This window comes from Oenanthe melanoleuca, chromosome 2, assembly GCF_029582105.1.
Source record: "Oenanthe melanoleuca isolate GR-GAL-2019-014 chromosome 2, OMel1.0, whole genome shotgun sequence".
NCBI lineage: Eukaryota > Metazoa > Chordata > Aves > Passeriformes > Muscicapidae > Oenanthe > Oenanthe melanoleuca.
In genome coordinates this window covers 92255482-92274224 of record NC_079335.1, presented here as the reverse complement: position 1 = coordinate 92274224, position 18743 = coordinate 92255482, and the positions used below count along the sequence as shown (strand labels likewise).

At 39.8% G+C, this 18743-nt stretch overlaps 1 protein-coding gene across 1 annotated transcript in view; it reads left to right on the top strand.

Annotated features, from left to right (window-relative positions):
- LOC130249732 (collagen alpha-1(XV) chain-like) overlaps positions 1–18743 on the top strand; it is a 115274-nt gene that overhangs the window by 74420 nt on the left and 22111 nt on the right. Inside the window, 10 exon segments of the mRNA XM_056484782.1 lie at positions 1907–1969; positions 2876–2911; positions 3005–3088; positions 8532–8597; positions 10452–10487; positions 12191–12253; positions 14274–14351; positions 14472–14507; positions 18515–18568; positions 18649–18708. Of these exon segments, the coding sequence (XP_056340757.1) occupies positions 1907–1969; positions 2876–2911; positions 3005–3088; positions 8532–8597; positions 10452–10487; positions 12191–12253; positions 14274–14351; positions 14472–14507; positions 18515–18568; positions 18649–18708 (576 nt within the window).

Genomic DNA, 18743 nt, shown 5'->3' with positions numbered 1-18743 from the left:
AAATAAAATGTAAAATACAACAGTCTTCTCCTGCATTTGGGACAGCCCAAACCTAAAATTTACTCTAGGAAACAAGATTAATGCAGTTATGCTTTGTGAGTATTGACAAGAGTATTATCACAGTCTTCTAGCAGCATCTGCTTGTTTATTTTTAAAAAATACCAACAATATAGCAGGATTCTTCTTGCCATAAATTCCATCTGCTGTACATATTATGAGTGTTGTCATTTCACATAGATATTTGTCAGCATGATAATTAAAGCTGATGCCTTGACACACAGGACAGTAGTTTAACTCCTCTTAATCAGTTTGAGACTATGGAATATTTTCTTTATTATTATGCCTACATGTACTTTCTTCTCAGGTCCTTTCTCTAATACTTATTATTTTTATGTGATAGATGCATTAGAAATATGTGTATATTTCAAGTGGTGTGACTACAGGGCTATTTAAAAAATAAGCAATTTTTCTCTTTAACCCTCCAACTAAAAAAGATCCTTGTCCTCTTACACCTGAGCAATGAGCTAAAATCTTAAAATAGGAAGGGAGTTAGAAATAAGGATGTCTCTGGATACATTAGTTGCAAAAAAACTGCTTATCTATCGTGGATCTTTTCTTCCCATTTAAATTTCATTAGGAAAACTAATGGAAGGAATAATTCAGCATTTGTGATGGTAGGAAGCTGCCCTGCAAGTACCAACGTGCCTGAAATGACAACATTCTGTTGCAGAAATTATGTTGGTCCAAGGTTATCTCCTATGCCCATTTACCTTTGCTGCAGAGAGATACTTATAATTTTCCATAAGCACTTGAGAGACTTACATCCCAAGTATCATTTTTGCTGCTCATGCAGATACCAAAATCCCAGTAGTTGCTTTGTTGCCTAAATTCCATTAACGTTCAGACACCCTTTATCCTGTCTATAAAACTGTTTATAAAATGAAGAATAGAGTACTTCAGAAATCATACTTTATTCCTGACTCACACATTTCACTGATCACTAGCAAAAAAACAGAAATAGCAGTGAGAATAACCTTTTTTAATAAAGTAGGCACATTAAATCTCTTATGGTGGTACTATATTTTTTTTCAAGCAAAGCAAAAGGTTGGAAACAAGACAGTATTTTCCAAAAACCAAAATGAAATAAAAAAGCCCCAAACAAGTAAAAAACCCCTCAAAGCCAAAAAGAAAAACAAACAAACAAAAAAACCCAAACCACATGCAAAACAAACACCCCTAAAGCCCCACCAACAAAACAAGATAGCAGGAGTAATTGGTCCCTTGGATGAATCATTAGGCTCTGTGTCATTTCCTTTGCTCTTTCATATGATGCAGAGAAAAACAGATGCAAAAAGTGTAGCTTGCTGTTTATCTGGTCCTTTAAGAATTTAGAACCTTCTATTATCCATTTTTTTCTCAGGGCAAACTGCATTATCATTACTGCTTCTGTTTTTCCCATAGCACAGGGCAGCTGTCAGATCCCAGCAGCCATATACAGGCCTGTATTGAAATACAGCAGGAGTGTATTTTGCCCCACATACCAACTCCTGTCTACATCCAATGCCAGGGTCTACATCCCTTCTCTTCCTCCAGCTTGAGAGTCACTGAGCTGGAGGGTGGAAATAACTCATCGAATGTATTTTGGGGGAAAGCAATGCAATTCACCCTTTTGCTAAGCAGGGGTGGAAGCAGTGAAAAACGATTGAAGCTGCAGGGGAAAAAAAAAAATCCATAAGCCTGCTGTGGAGAGGGGGAAAGAGCAGATGACTAATGAGATAATGAGCCTCCCCCAAACGTGCCCACCAGCCCACTCAGAGCCATATCCTGTCCCTCCCCGGTGGCAGCCTCCTGCTCATGTGAGGCTGAATGCAGTTCTGAGAGAATAACTGTGTGTTTTTTGTGCCAGGGGATGCCAGGCACGGATGGAAAACCAGGCTTTCCTGGCATTGCTGGGTATCCTGGAGAAGTGGTGAGTAGGGTTGTCATAATCTGTGATCACCTAGCACACATTGGCTCCCAAATCTCTGTCTTAAGGATCAGTAGGATCAGTGCTTGTGCAGTAGAGTGTGAAGAGCTGGGGCTGTGTTTGTCCTGCTTAGCCTGGAGCAGTTACCTCAGACTAAAACCACAGGAGCAGAGTGTTCCATGTCCATGTCTCCCTCATCAGTCAGAAGAGATACAGGCATCTCCAGAGTCTAGTTCTGAGTCCTCAGTGCTCCTTCTGCTTTTAATTATTCAGAAATCATCTCTGCCTTTAATTAGAGGAAAGCCAGCAGGCTCATAGGTGATTTTAATGTATTTCTCATGCTTAAAGCCCTCAAGGATTGCAGCAAGCTCTGCTCGGGAAGTCCCATGGCTCATCCCCTGGCGCCTTCCTCTCACTTGTGCCAGACAAAGTGTCTGCATCTCCAGCACAGGGAGTTCTACAGAGGGGCTGAGCAAGATTTGAAATAAGCTGCCTGAAAGATGACAGTTTAGCTCCCCTGTCTTCTTCTATCTGATCCCCTGGGAACACAACTGATGTGGTTGATGCTGGAAAAGCACAGCACAGCACAGTCAGGGATGGCTAATTTCAGTGCAGTGAAAGAAAGGTTCACTGGATTCATTCCCAGCTAATGAAATGTTTTGTGCTCATTTGCTTCTAGTCCTCTGTGAACTCTGTCAAAATTTCTGGGATGTACTTTTAAACATCAAACCCTCAGAAGATCTGAGTTGAAACTAGCTGGCCCCATGCATGTTTTGAGAGAGATGGGGATTGATCATTCTGTACGTGCAACTCACTGCTGTGCTTTTGGTGAAGCAAGGGAGACCACATTTCATAATTTTCCCTTTTAAATCACTTATGCTCTTTTACTTTATTTTTTATCACCTGCAGGGTCCAAAAGGAGAGAAGGGTGATCCAGGACCTCGGGTGAGATTGTGCAGATTTCATTCTTTTCGAAAAACCTATGTGAAATGTAGCACTTAGTGTATGGGTTTTCCACATGTAATGCTTTTGAAACAGGGTGAACCAGGACAGGATGGGAACAGTGTTGTGGGGCCACCTGGACCTCCAGGACCACCAGGACCAGTCATAGCAATACCTGAGGTAAGTGTGCATGTCCAGCATTGAGGTCTGTGACAGGGCACAACTGGTTAACACACTGGCAATTCTGCTGCTCACATTCAGGACACAAATCTACTCCTCAAAACAAAACCATCTCAGTATGTCTCTGTATCAAATGGATTTGTTTTGAAAAGATTAGATTGGAAGAAACTGGGTGAAGAACTTACAAGAATTGTGAGGTCATATTCAGCAGCTCGCACAAACTCTTTAGGTGATTCTGCAGGAGCTGTGAGCATCAAATAAAAATCAATAGAGAAATACAAAACTGGGGATATTTAACAGAGCAAAGCACCTGAGGCACAGCAGTATTTGGGGGAGAGTAGTTTCCTGACAGTTGTCCACTATACAAACCAGAGCACTGACTCTGGAAGCAACAAAGGGAAGCAAATGCAAAGGGAAGCAAAGGAAGCAAAAAACATAGTAGGAACCCACAAAAACTCTCCAGTACATTTAGATAAAGATATTTTTAGTTTTGCTATGTGTACATCAGCCTTTCTAGAACAGTGCTATTATCAGTAAGGAAGGCTGGAGATTAGGATGAATCCCACTTGGAGCTGACAAGCAATCTTAGGGGCTGGCTTGGTATGACATTAAGATCTAGAGGAACTGAGAGGGACTGCAGGAAACTTCACATTTGAGAAGTGGATGTGCCTAAAACAGCCAGGCATGTCCATAAGAATGGATATAAGGGAAGTAAGAAGGGTTTTGTAATTGCAAGAAGAGAAAATGCCCAGCTGGGACATCTGTGTTGAGGGGAGCCTGGTGCCATCATTATCATGAAGCTGAACTGCACATGACCTTTCTTGGCTGAAACAACTGGGCTTTCACTTAGGCTTCTGCTAGCAATAGCAAATACAGCATTAATTTGCATCCCATAGGCCACATCACCCGTCTCAACACAAATGGTTTTTTCTTTACTGAATTTACTGGGAATCCATGCAAAATTCTAGGATCTTGGATCCTGAGTCTTGGATGAGCAGAATTATAGACTCACAGAAATGTTGGCTGTGTGAGGATCTTTCTCAAATCCTGCACATAGTGGGACTGTCAGCAGCTCTAGACTTTATCACAATTCTGTTGGAGTTTCTGAGGAACTGCTTGATAGCTGTGACAGAAATGCTGATGAAAAATTCATGTTCTTTCTCACAGCCGTGCCACGGTGCCACTGTGGGGCCTTAACTCTTATCAGTGACTAAACAGCTCTGTTTACAGTAAAAATGAACCTCACCATGTTGCTCCATGGCTCATTAATACTTGAAAAAACACTGTGAAAGCCTCAGAGGGAGGACAGTACATATACAGAACATAAAAAGATTATTGAAGCTGACATAAACTAATGACACCTGTTTGCTGGAGTCTGCATGGCTCCTTACATGGACTAGTCAGAGTCCACACAGCTCTCAAACATGAAGCTATGTCTGAAGAAACATAAAGTGATATTCTGAATCCTCCAGTTCCCCTGTATGAACTACTTTTACCTTTATTACATAAATGTAAAGAGCCTGGCAGAATCTGTATTGCATTAGGTGTATTATAAATCCATACAGAAACCCATTTCCTTCTCTAAGTACTTTTGGGTTTTAGAAATTAACTCTTTTTAAAAATGGAGAGCATTTAAGGCTTTATATACATTTGTAGTATAGGTGTTCTGGTACAGCAAGACTATCAAATCCTCTGTGCTGTTAATCAGAATATTTCTCTGAGGACTTGGTGTGCTGGATTTTGCAGCAGCTAATTAAATATGTGTGGAAGTATGCGTCACTATGTGTGACATTGAGCTCTTCCTATCTCACCAATGTTTGTGTAAGAACAGGACATTTGTTTGCAGTAAGTTTGCTGAGATAGACATTAAATTATCCAAGTGTGTTTTGTTGACTCAGTGTCCCATCTTTCATAGTAAGTTTCAAATAGGGAGAAGAGCTATTGCAAGCAGACCTATCACTTGCAGCTGGAATTGCAGAACTAAAATAAATAACACTGCCAGCTGTTGTAATGTGGATATTGGCTTGATATGGGTAGAACAGCAGAGATCAGTGATCTGAGTGAACCACAGGGCACTTAGAGAGATTACTCTCCAGGTCAGGGTCACTCATTAACCATTGTGTAGCCAAGAACAATACTTCTTGTGCCTCAGATGTCCAGCAGACTGATCCATCAGAGTTAGAAGGAAGTTTTCTTAAGAAGGGCTGTGTGGCTACAGCTAAACCAACTTCAGGCTGCTTGACAAAAATAAAAGCAAATAAAGAGTTAGTGCAGTTTCAGCACTGTTGAAATATCTAGAGCTGACATGGACAGCTGTGGCTCAGGGCCAGGTCTCACCAGTATCTGGCTGATAGCCATTGATCGAGCTGCTCTGAAAAGTGGGCCTTGGTGTCCTCATTTCACCTGGTCCCCATGTGAGTGGAGGGGATTTGGTTCCTTCAAGAACCACTTCCCATGCCATGAAAATACGTGCTAGGGTAAAACTGAGGTCTGCAGTGGAACCTGTCCATTTCCAGGCTTCTGCAGCTCCCACCAGCAATGTGGGTCTCAGAGGCTGCCTGTCCTTGCTGCCTCCTCTGTTGCCTCCTGTGATTGATCAGAAAGTCTGCTCTGACCTGTCATGTTTAAAAAAACCCCACAGTCCCTCTGTTTGCTGCTATAAACATAGCAGTGAAGAAAATATGGAAAACAGTGTTTTCCTTGCTATTGTAGTCAGCACTTTCTGCACCAGTTCAATGTGTTGAAGAGTTATATTGCTGAGTTGTTGTTATTAAAGCAGTTTGCACACCCAGACCCAAAGATAAATAATTATGTACCTGGAGGAAGTTGTGAAGAGCACAATCTTTTCCTCTAATCATCATTCTTCTACCTTTTGTTTTCAAATCTTCTTCAGCGTTATGTAGTTTTCTGACTTCCAACCATAATTTCCATTTGCAGATCAACTGTGTGTGTGTGAAATATACAATGTGCCTGATTCCAAACTCAGCAAAGCCTTTGGGATTCTTTTCACTGGCTTCCATATAGTTTGGATTGAGCCCAAAAACAATGAATACTGAGTGATTCCACAATGAAAAGACCATGTAAACCCAGGGCTCCTGGATTTCTGCCACCAGATAAAGCAGAACAATTGCAGCAGCAGGACTCTTTTATTACTGTCATTAAAGTAGCAGCCTGTGTCCTGCTCCTTTTCTGGGCTGTGTAGAACTGGAAATAGAGTCGGAACAAGGGCATCATACTACCCCTGAAGAGTGCAGCAGAGTTCATGCAGCCTGGGAGATGGAGTGCTGCCTGTAGGATCTAAACTCTATTTTTACTTGACAATTCTTCCAGTGCTTTTTGTAGAACATGAGGACAGGGAGCAGAAAGAACTGAGCAGAGGAAGCAAGCTTCAGCTGTAAGAATTATTCAGTGTGACCCCAAATACAGAAAGCTGACCATGCACTGCCATGATCAAATGACATTAGGATATAGGATAGGATAGGATAGGATAGGATAGGATAGGATAGGATAGGATAGGATAGGATAGGATAGGATAGGATAGGATAGGATAGGATAGGATAGGATAGGATAGGATAGGATAGGATAGGATAGGATAGGATAGGATAGGATAGGATAGGATAGGATAGGATAGGATAGGATAGGATAGGATAGGATAGGATAGGATAGGATAGGATAGGATAGGATAGGATAGGATAGGATAGGATGTGTGATCTGAATTTAAAAAATAGTGTTCAGACACTCATAAGAATATTGGAAGTGATCTCTGGAAGCCAGATTGTCAAACCTCCTATTCAAAGCAGGGTAGTTTGAAACTCAGTTCCTGGATACTGTATTCATAACAAATCTTGGGAAATATTGTGATCTGGTCACGTTAATCTGCACGTGGTTGCAGGGGAAAAAAGAGGCTTTCCAATCTCACAAAACCTCAGTGACAACATGCTTATTCATGTGTTAAGTAAATCCCTGTCATTTGAAGGCATGCTCTCTCCTGGCCTTGTGGAATTCAAATTTTTATTACCTTGAATAGGAATATGCTGCTTCATACAGAGCCTTATATAGAAATGGATGGCATGGCTTGCCTGCTAAACAAATGGACCATTGCAAGCTTCCAAGGAGATTCAGGACCTACTTCTAGATCCAAAACAAGGCTAAAGTGTCAAATGGGGCCATTGGAATGAAAGAAATTAAACCAACAACAAAAAGAGAGTAAAGATATCTTTTCACCTAAAACATTTATGTGGAGCAAGCACTTACATATTGTCTGTCTTGAACTGTTCTGTAAGACCATGTGATACAATATTGGGAACACCTATTTAAACCAGAAAGTTAGCTATCTGAAACCAAAATGAAAGCCTAATCATAACATCAGGACAAAATCTGATGGGGAGCAGCCAACATGGATTTACTAATGGCAGTTTGCTCCTGACCAAAATCACTGCTTCTCTGTGGGCAAGGGATGGGCACTGAATTTGTAGACCCTGACTTTAGCAAAGCCTCTGATGCAGTCTCTCAGACTGATGACCTATGAAGTGGATAAGAGAATAATAAAATAACCAGCCTCTTCCTGCAGGTGTATGGAAATATTTTAAGAGGCAACAGGCCCAAATTGGAAAAATGGAAATTCCAATTAAATATAAGTAAAACTTTTTTTACCCTGATGATGATCAAATTTACCCTGACTGACTGCCCAAAACAATAGTGACATCTCCATCCTTAGAGGTGTTCAAGAATTAACTGGGCAAGTGCCTGAGTGAGCTGATCCATTCAGACCTGCATGGTGGAGTGTTGGACCAGAGCTCCAAAGGTCCCTGTCCACCTTCACTATTATGATTCTGTAATCAAATTATGCCTGGGCTAATGGGGATCTCACCAACTCCAGGACAGGAAGCAGTGCAATTTACACTGAGCTGTTCAGGAATCTGGAGACTCAGAGCTGGGTAGTGCAGGAGCTGCTCCACATCACAACTTGGGGTTCCAAGCTAGTTTCAGACACAGCAGTGTGATCAGTGCTGGCTTAGGAATCACAGCATGGCACTGCATGGTGTGATGCAGACATGTCCAGAATATAATTAAAACTTCAACTCTTCAACAGAGGATGAGTGTGCTCAAAATGATTCACTGTCTTAGAATTCCAGTGACATACTGGAGCCTAAAACCTCCATCTGATCTTTATCTTGCTGAGGAGAAATGCCTGAAAAATTTGGGGTCATAGCTTTCAAATTAAAAACATGAGTCAGTTAATTAAATTTCTGGAAACATTCTGAGATCTTTACAGAAGAAATGTAAAATAAATTCTAGGTTTTGTTATTCCAGATGTATAAAGAAAATTATTAATGTTTGGGGGTTTTTCATAGTTCTAAAGAGATAATTTTACAGTTCTAGAAATGTGTTTGTACCTTAGATAAACCATTTGAAACAACTCGTTTCTTAACTCCTTTTTTAGTTACTTCTCAATGACACCGATGGAATTTTTAATTTTACTGAAAGCAAAGGACTGCTTGGGCCTCCAGTGAGTATATGTTGCATTATTAAATCTTCAGATTTGCTCTATCTTCAACATCTCCTTTTGAGTATAAACTAGAGATGAGTTTCCTATACTTTAATATTGTGTTTCTGCTAACTTCAGCACCAAACTCTGTGCAAGTACCTCCAGGCAGAATTGAGTTCTGTGTGAACAAACTACTTTTACACATTTGTATGAAATAAAGAAATTGGCTTATCTCTGATTCTGAACTATATGCTCAGAATTATAGAAATGTAGGACTGTTGCAAAAATAGAGACCAAGATTTACATTTTTTCCATTTTTTTCCTTCTTGTTTTTCAAGCCACAAAGCATTAGGATAAAAAGTATTTTGCTCAGTTCTGCTTGAGACTTCAACTAGAAATGCTAGGCTCCTGTCTGTGAGTTTAGTCTCACACAAGTTATAGCTGTGAATTCAAAACTAGGAATTTCATGACAACAACAGATGTAAAATTCAGGTTCTCTTCTAGTTGCAAAATAGTTCAGTCAAATACTTGAAATTCTGAATGCTTCTTGGTAATGATTTCAAGTTTCTAGGACTGATCCAAAGAGAAATCTACCTTCTCCAAGCTGTGGAGTCTATTCAAACTTGCCCAAAAGTGTACCACATGTTGCAATTTGCAACACAATCTTAACCACCACAAATTAAGCAACTTACTTTACAGCTAGTTTCATTTGTGAGTTCTTGTTTGTGTATTTCATTTTATCTGTTTTCTTGTTGGTGGGAACAGTGATCTCCCCCACGTTCAATCCCCAATGCAACAAGGAAAATCAGAATGTTCATAGCCAATAGCAGAATTTCACTCTACATAGCAAAAGTTTACAAAAACTTTGTATCTTATTATTACAGCTGTCCCAAAACAAATATTTACTGGGTCTGTCATTGAACTGGGAAGAAGGGCATTAGCTCCAGCAGCAGCTTGTAACCTTTATCTGCTAGCCCAGCACGGCTCTTTCCCACTTGTTTCACCACAGGACAGCTTCATGTTATTGTGGCTGCACCCAGCCATGCTTATGGTGAAACTGTTTTCAAGGAAGAGTATTTTCATGTATTTCCCAAAGACTTGGTTCTCCTAAACTCCAGACATATTAGGATGCCAGGACAGTGTGGGTCCTCTTGTGTGAGCTCTGCCACAGGTACATGCCAAAGATAATTCAAACCTCTGCTTTGTGACAGATGTTAGAGTCACATTCACACAAAAAAAAAAAAAAAAAAAATAAAAAAAAAAAAAAAAAAAAGCTGTAGCTTTAAGAGCAGTTGCAGAGAGAAAGATTTGAACCTCAGTCTCAAAGCTCTAACCCTAGTCAGAAAAGAGGGGCTTAGTGGGAGGGGAAATAGACACCCTGCTGATCTGAACCAGAATTAAAGTGTCCCCCTGCAGTCACCACAGCAAGGCAATCTTAAATGTGCCAAATAAAAGTCCTAACCTGTGATTCTATTCACAGGTTATGACAGCCTATGACACACTCTATTTTCTATCCAAAGAAATACCCAGGACCAAAATGGGAAAGGTGGGGGGCTAATATGTCTCTGTGTTGGCCTCTGGAAAAGATTCATAGGCAGAGACTGAATAATGGTTGCATGCCATTCATATGTAGAAAATGTCATCCAGTTTCAGTCTTTTCTGGATCTCTGTCCTGCCAGTTTTTGAAAGTAAATGCTAAATTAGAAGCATAGGTCATTATGGAGGTTCACACCTTTACTGTCAACTGAATGAAGTTCTTAATTCAGTAGCAGATGAGTTGATATTCACAAATCACACAATACATGAAAAATGCATGCTCTGTTTAGCAAGTCTGCAGTATGTGTTTGTAAGGGTGTGAGTTTTTTAATTTTGCAGGGGCCAGATGGCAAACCAGGTCTACCAGGATTTCCTGTAAGTATTAATTGCCTAGGATTTAAAAGTATTTCCTAGGATTCTTAAGTATTTTTCAATAGAGTCTAATATTTTTAAAATGTATATTGTACACCATTTGTATGAAGTCTAATAAATTTAGGATGCTGCAGGTCTTTACCAACCAAGTTGGAAATTTATTGTCAGAAATGAAGTATACTCTGATGTGCTTATCTCAGTGTCAGTTCTGTAGTTTAAATCAGGGTGTAATTAATGGAAAATTGCTACCTAAGGAAAGACCTATGCCATACAGGAGAGTCAAGTGGAACAGATGGACTTCTAAAATTATCTGCATATGTACATGTAACTGTGTTATTCCTTGGGCTTTTTCATCACCACTACAGAACACAGGAAAGCTATAAAATGTACCCTTTGTATTTTATCCTTTAGGTAATGTTTATGATTTTCTATAATAACACACCAGGGCCACCATGTAAGCATTTCACAATAGTATCAGAAGGTGCCTTGTGCTATGCTATGTACCTATTGCACTCAGACTGACCCAGGGAAGTGCTGACAGCATCAAGCCTGACAGAGCTCAAGGAATGTTCAGACAATGCCCCCAAACACATGGTGTGACTCTTGGGGTGTCCTGGGCAGAGCCAGGAGTTGGCCTTTGATGATCCTTGTAGGTCTCTTCCATCTCAGAATACTCTGTAATTATTTGGCTTATGACTTCAGATAGTATTGTTCTAATTATTGTATTGCTATTTTGTGTAATGTGATGGAATTATTTTCCCTTGTCATGATTGCTCTGCAGTTCAGAGCATGCATATGGTCCCAGGATCCTTTGTCTATTGCCTGAGAATAATTAAGGAGAAAACTGGGAAAGCTGACAAAAGATGTTAACAAAATGCTGGCAAATTGCCCAAAATTCTACAGAAGGTTGCTAAGTCCTGGGTATTGTGGACTGCATAGAAAACCAAAGAAAGGGGGGGGAAAACTCCTTAAAAATGCATTTCATTTGAAAAGGAGCTGATAACATTTAGAAAGTGACATAATAAATTCTTGATCTCTGTCCTTTATAGAATTTCTGAAATGACATTAAAATACCATTCTTGTTCTCACCTCATGTCTTTTATTTATCTCTTGACTAATGCAGAAATTATGTAGACCTGAGTTTAGATCTTGGTGGGTAAAAAAAAAGCTTCTGAATGGTCTTGGAAGATTGTAAAGTACAATTTTATTTGAGGGGAATGCTTTCCCCACAAAACAGATAAAGAAATCATCTTGTTTTCAAATAGATAAACTCTATTTCATATACTCTATCTTTTTTCTTACTTACTATTTAAAATATACCTTCAGAAATTCTGTTGAAAATCAGTCTGGCTGAATGACCATGGAGAGAGAGGATTGAGTACAGAAGAAACAGGGTCTTTTAGGTTGAATTTCCACTCTCATTAATGTTTGCATATTTCCCTTTGTGAATATGTGTATCATCTACACTGTGATAAACATCAGGGATTTTTCATTTTAGTCTTTCTAAAAGATTTTCTTTATGTGATATCTGGTTTAGGGAATAACTTGGTTCAGAGAGCAATTTTGTTTTGTAAGAATTCTTAGATTGCAACCAGAGAGATTTGAGTTCAGGTTTGCCAGTAATTTTAAGTTACATTTAATAAAATGACCTAGCTCCATATTCTTCACAAATATCACTATGGATTTATGTACTTGTTTTTGCCTAGGGCCCTCGGGGTCCAAAGGGTGACACTGGTTTGCCTGGATTACAAGGACCTAAAGGACAACAGGTATGAAAAAGTGCATAGGGGAATGTATATGCTGAGAAATGTGTTAGATGTCAAGTATTTAGTGACATTAAAAGTTTAATGATTCTAATTTTGTGGAAATTGTTGTTTTAATAAGATCATGTGAAAAAATGCACTAGGTGGAATGTGAAAATGGTAAATGACATCCCTTGATACAATCCCACCAAGAGCTCATCTTCCTGCCCCAGTGTTGAAATTCATCAGAGCAGTATGGACTTACCAGGTTAAGGCTCATTAAACATTAAACATGAAGTGATCTCTTCTTGCCAGCTGATTGCTGACACCCTGGGATCCTATCCAAAATCCCAAATAATAAAAAAATGATCAATCCTTTCCTCTTCTATGCCAGAGAGGGCTTTGCCTACCAGAATGAAGACAACAATTTACAATTCCCAAAGAAAGCATAAAACTTGAGGATCTGTTCTTAGGATTCATTCTTTTGTTTCTTCACAAAAAGGTGTATTTAATAGAACTGCTGGGAGGTTACTAAAGACTGGCTCTGATCAGCTCTGTTCCATTTTTTTTCCCATTCTCATCCACCTCCAGGAAGCAGGGAAGAGGAACATCTATAATCTTGGGGATACCAAAAAAGAAAAACAAAAGTACTTTATGCTTATTCTCTCTAAGTAGCTGAGCTCATTTTCTCACTCAAGTAATAGGAAGCCTTGGAAATGGTCAGTTATGGTCTAAATGGAATAGCAGATGAACAGCATTGTCATTGCTCAGAAGGAAAGCTCTCAGGCCATAAATACCAGACCCTGTTTATCATAAGGTTTCCTGTTCTTTTACAGAGTGCATGAAATGATCCAGCTCAACCTTAGAACAGGTTGGGTGACTTTTGGTTTAGGTTGTGGAGGTTTTAGTTTTGTTTTTTGGGTTGGTGCTTTTTTTTTTTTTTTTTTTTTTTTTTTTTTTTTTTTTGCTTCTGGTGTCCACACTGGCAAGAACTCAAAGCTTTGAAGAGATTTAAATTTGGACCCACTAAAAACATAGTGATGTATATGGTGGTGTTTCTGAGCTATGAAGACCAGGCTATGCTCAAGAGTGATGAAGTTTGGGAACCACAGTGAAGTTGTACAGACATCTAGGAGCATTTTACTTAAAGGATCATGAAATTCAACCTCAGGTCCATAAATTCTTACACAATATAAAGTCAGTGAAGCCACCTGAGTTTTAGGGAGACTCCAAAGTATCCAAGTATCTTCAAGGACAGTTCAAAGATTCACAATGGTTTAAGGACCTGTGGGAAGAACTGAGTTACAGCACTTGGAGCTCAATGAAAGGTCTATAACATGGACTGTCATTTTAATCAGCAATGCAATTGCTGGTTTCAAGCCAGATTTCTTCCATGAGATTTTGGGAAAGATGTTGTAGCAAGCTGCCTGAGGTAGGAAGTGTAAAGTTACAGCTGAAAGGTCCAGAGTGGGAGCTATGCTCTTAGCACTGAGAAGTGATAATTGGTGGTGGTGGTGGAATAGGAATGCAGAGGGTCACAGTGAACGCTGGGACTTGGCCTTCATTAAAGTTAATGAGGTTGCATCATGCCAGGCACATAGAGAGAATGACTCATGCTTTCCTGATAGTAAAATCCAAACATTTACTCCTCCACCAAGATGGTGCATTTCCAGCAGGATTTGCTGACCATTAAGATGATGGTACACGAGAAGACACCAATAACCTGTCTGCCTTTGGCAGAAACCTTTTGTGAACACATTATGTTTCAGAGAGTTACTCTAAGGAGAGCAAATTAAGCCTTTTTTTTTTTTAATAAGAACTTATTCGTCTCAGGGAGATATTTTTAGTGTATTTTATTATGTTTTAAGAAAGATCATCTCTTTTCTTCCTCAGAAACAAGATTCACCCTACTCATACTGATATCACTTTATGTTTGATATCACAGCGTGACTAATCTGTCATGCTTCAAGCAAAAGTAATGCTGCTTTGACTTCTTCTGATTCACTGGGAACTGCTTTGTAAACAGTAATTACTCTGATAATTGCAGGGTGAAAAGGGAGAACCAGGAGCCATCATTTCTGCTGATGGATCTCTAACTGAGTTATTAGGAAGAAAAGGGGAGAAGGTGAGCTAATACTGTGATGTGTTCCTCCAGAATTATGTGGTGGCCATGTTACCAGCCACCTCTGCTAGACATTGCAGGAATTCTCCTTGTCATTGCTCTCTCTGTCTTGGTCCTCAACAGGGTGAAGCTGGAGTGGTGGGACCAGCAGGACCAATGGTAAGATGATTCCAAAGATGAATGTTTTTAAATTTTTTTTATTTTGCTTTGACCTTACAGATATTAGTAAATGTAAAGGTAGTTTGGTTTAGGTTTTCATTCCTTCTGAGTGGGGATAAGGAGAATTCATGCTTCAGGGTGATCAGTGTGCTTCAGAAAATAATGTGTTTGATACATAAGTGGTGCTGTGAACTACTGACTTGATGCAGAGTTTAAATTCTGATAGAACAAATCTATCTGTTACTATCTAAACTGACAGGGAAATATCATCAGAGCTAGAAACTTACATGATTTATGACTCTGAGTGAACTGGGTTTGTTTAGCTCTGAACATAAAAGACTGAGAGGAGCTCTAGTTGCTCCCTGCTTTGGCCTGAAAGGGAATCATAAAAATAAGTCAGGTCCTTCTCAGAGGTGCACAGGAAAGAGAAAAGTAACACAAAGAAAGAGAAAAGATCACAAGTTCCAGCAAGGAAATTTCACTTTTATATAAAGACAAGAATTCACATCAAAAGTGATTAAACACAGAAATAGGTGCCCAGTGAGATGATGGATTCTGGAAAAAGGTGTTGAGTGGCAAGACCTAACCTACAAATCTAACTTAAAATTTTGTCTTGTAAGCAAGAGGTTGTACAAGAGGATCTCTCTCTTTCCACATAAATTATTCTCTGTTTATACGATTTATGTTAAAACAAGTACTACATCAGCTCAATTTCTGTCAATGCCAATAATTTACAACTGCATTGGATTCTGAGAAAGCTGCACACCAGGAAGAAGAGTAAGACCATGTACCAAAATCAGGATTTAAAGGCCTTCTTTCAAGTATTTAGTCTGATATTTTTGACTGGACACAGAAGGTTGTAAGAAAGAACAAGAAATTAGTTCTAAAATAAGAACAATTGCCCAGATTTAGCAGTGTCAGGGCTCCAATTTCTTCTAGTCTAGTATTCCAAAAATCAAGGATGTCAAGGACGTTTCTTTGCCTCTGCTTTGATGCAGCCAGGTCTCTGTTGTGCCTTAGTGAGTGTCAGTAGGTGTTGACATTTCTGCACACCAGGGTGGGTGGGTAGGAGATTTTAACATCAGTTTCTGTAGTCTTCAAAAGGCGCTAACTGGGTGTGCTGAGTAACTGCTTTCTTAATTACTGTGTGCCAAAATACCCTGAGGAGGCTCTCCTAAGTTGCCAGAAAGGGTGTTTCTCTCCTCCTCCTGGTGTGACTGCAGGATGATCTACCCTTCCAACGTGACACAGAATAACTTTGAGTGAAAGCAAACTTCAGGGATGATCTGTGTGCACATCACTGCCTGGAGCAGGTCTCTCAACTCAGGAACTTGTCAAGTGAAATTTTCAAAAACTTAGGATGGAAATTCCACAACCTTTCTGGGCAGCACATTCCTAGCATTTACAAACTTGAGAGTAAAAAAACTTTTCCTTATATTTATTTGGAATTTCTCATGTTCTGGTTTGTGTTCACTGCTACTTGCTGTGCATCCTGAGGATATGTCCTTTTCCTCTCAGCCCCAAACTCTGTGGTTTACATCTCCTTTTGTCACAAGATGCTTCATAGAGCTCAGCATTCAAGGAGGTTCTTGCCAGCACTGGTGGGAATGGCTACACTTCAGGAAAGTTTGGCACATGGAGCCTGTCTCAAAGGCTTTGCTCAGCCAGTTCTCTTCTTAGCACAGAACTCTTGTTTGAGCATTGCTGCTAATGGGGTGATGCAATTTGGTGATGTCCCTTAGAAAAAAATCCCATTGTAGTTGGTGTGAGTCCTGTGCAGCAAAAATATACAGACTTCAAGTACTGGGCCAGAGACTCTGACACACAACTTATGAAAAGTTTTGGTGAAATAGTTCTGTTCCACTTTGCTCCAAATGAGTCTCTGGCCCAGAAAAAACTTTGAGGTAGTGGGGGACTCTGATTGTTCCTCTCTGCTCTCAGGCTCATACACAAATTTTCAGAATTTAAAATCAAATCCCTAGTCATTGCTCTACTCCTTTTTGAGACCTTCAGCTGGGCAGAAGACAGGATCACAGGATCTTGGAGCACAAGGAGCTACAGAGAAGTAGTAGTCTGGCAGATGAGAACTAGGGATGGTCAGGAGGTCAGTACCATTGTTAGCAAAAGCAGAAGGGGCAGACTGAACCCAAGCTCTGCCACAGGAGAAATGAGAACATTTCACATGCTGGATTATGCTGTTCCCTGTTGGTGAAGCAAATGGCTGTGTGTCACTGAAGGAGAGCACTTGGTAAGAACCTCAGGGTCAGTCTGCTCAGATCTCCTGTGCTGTTGTACATGAAATTTCCTTTGTGGTAAGCAGACTCCTGTGGCCTCCATGCTTCCTTCTTTCACTTCTAGTTGTGAGTGCTGGCTTCTGTCTCAGGGAGTTGATAACACCTGCCAGGCTGGGCTGGCACTTAGAGAAAATAGTAAAGGTGGCCACAGCTTAGTCAACTCTCACATTGTTAATTGCTATTTGAAATCCCAGTTAAAGCACGGGGTCAGACACTGCTCTTGAAACTAAAAAAGAAGTCTGTTTCTAATCATCCTCACTGCTGATTAAAGTTCAGATTTACATAATCTTTAAAGGCTCAGGTACCAGAGAGTGAAATAGGAAAATGCTTAATAACATTTTGGATTTCTTTTTTTTTTTCAAACCTCATAATTGGATGTGGTATCATGGAAAGATGGGTGGAATTTTGGAATATTGGGGCACAATATTGAAATTCACATCTGCTAGATCACCAGCAATCTCTTGCCTGATTGAGACACAGACATTAACTTTGATCATATAGGGAGAAATTACTTTCAAACAGGAAATAAAATAAAATATTAATGAAAGTCTTACCACCTTCAAGCAGTTTCAACTGGCATTATTGAGCTTTAAATTCTGATTACAATGGTGGCATTATAAATTGATATGTTCATATGCTAGCTGCTTATGAATTTCAGGTCTAATCCAGTCTTCAGTTCCACCAGGATAAAAAGTTACAACAAATAACCCATGAATTTCAGCTAGATGCTAAGTGAAATTCTCTTCCCCATCAGATAAATTTTTCATGAATGCACATATCACTTTTCACTGAAATGATATCATGTGAAGGGTTAAACACACCCACTGCCACATGTAAGCAGTATCCGTGTGAGATCTACAGGCAGATTATTTAACAAGTAACGCAAGAAGGAACATCTCAGCATTTCAGCAGGCTGAAAAAAGGAAGTGAAACCAGAAAGGCTGACACATACACAAAGAAGTTGTCTAGACTCTTGTGGTTTCGGTGGGTTTCAGGAAGCTGACATCAGTTGAAAGTTTGTAGATTCTCAGATTTGCTGCTTTTTGGTTGATCACTTGCAGGCTGCCTAGGAGCTGCATGCTTGTAAATGCCCATCACAGGTCATCCACAGTCCTGGACCACCTTTCCCAGGCAGCTGCTTCTCCTCTCTTTTTGCAGTGGCTTGTGTTACTTTGTGGAGCCTGGTGTGTCAGTCAAACTTGTATAAGTAAAGGAGGAATTATTCTGTTTCAAATATCAGCCCCATGAATCCACAAACCCAGGATGGTGAGAGGCAAGTTGAAGCCTGGCACTGCATGAATTCTTAGACCTACCCACAGACATTTCGTCACAGAGCCTGATTCAAAAATAATTAGAAAAAAAAAGCTTTAAAAAAAAGAAGATTAACAAAGCATACACCTGTAACTTCCTTTTCCTGACTGATGCATTTAAGTTTTCTTCAATACATGGTGAGTCAGTTTTGAATTGCACACCCTGGGAATTCCAACTTCATTTCAGATAGGTGATCTTTTCCAAATGAGAGCAGACTGCTACATGCAGCCCGCAGCTTCTGAGATCACTCAGCAGAGCAAGCAGAGAGAATGTTCCATGCAGTCTCTACAGGCAATCACAGACTGATTTTTAATGTAGATATAAAACTATGTCTCCTACTCTAAATAATCAAATATAGGTCAACAAAATGGGCCATAATCACTTTTTTTTGTTGTTGTTCAGGGACCAATAGGACCTACTGGACCCAAAGGAGAACTTGGTCTCCCAGGACGCCCAGTATGTATTATGCTCTCAAGTGGGATAAAGGCAGAAAAACTTGCTTCTGACACATACTAAATAATTTCTGCTTATTTCAGGGCCGTCCAGGACTGAATGGACTGAGAGGTGCCAAAGGTGATAGAGGTGAAGCAGTTAATGTAAGTTTTGTATTTCAATTAGCTGAAAAATAAAA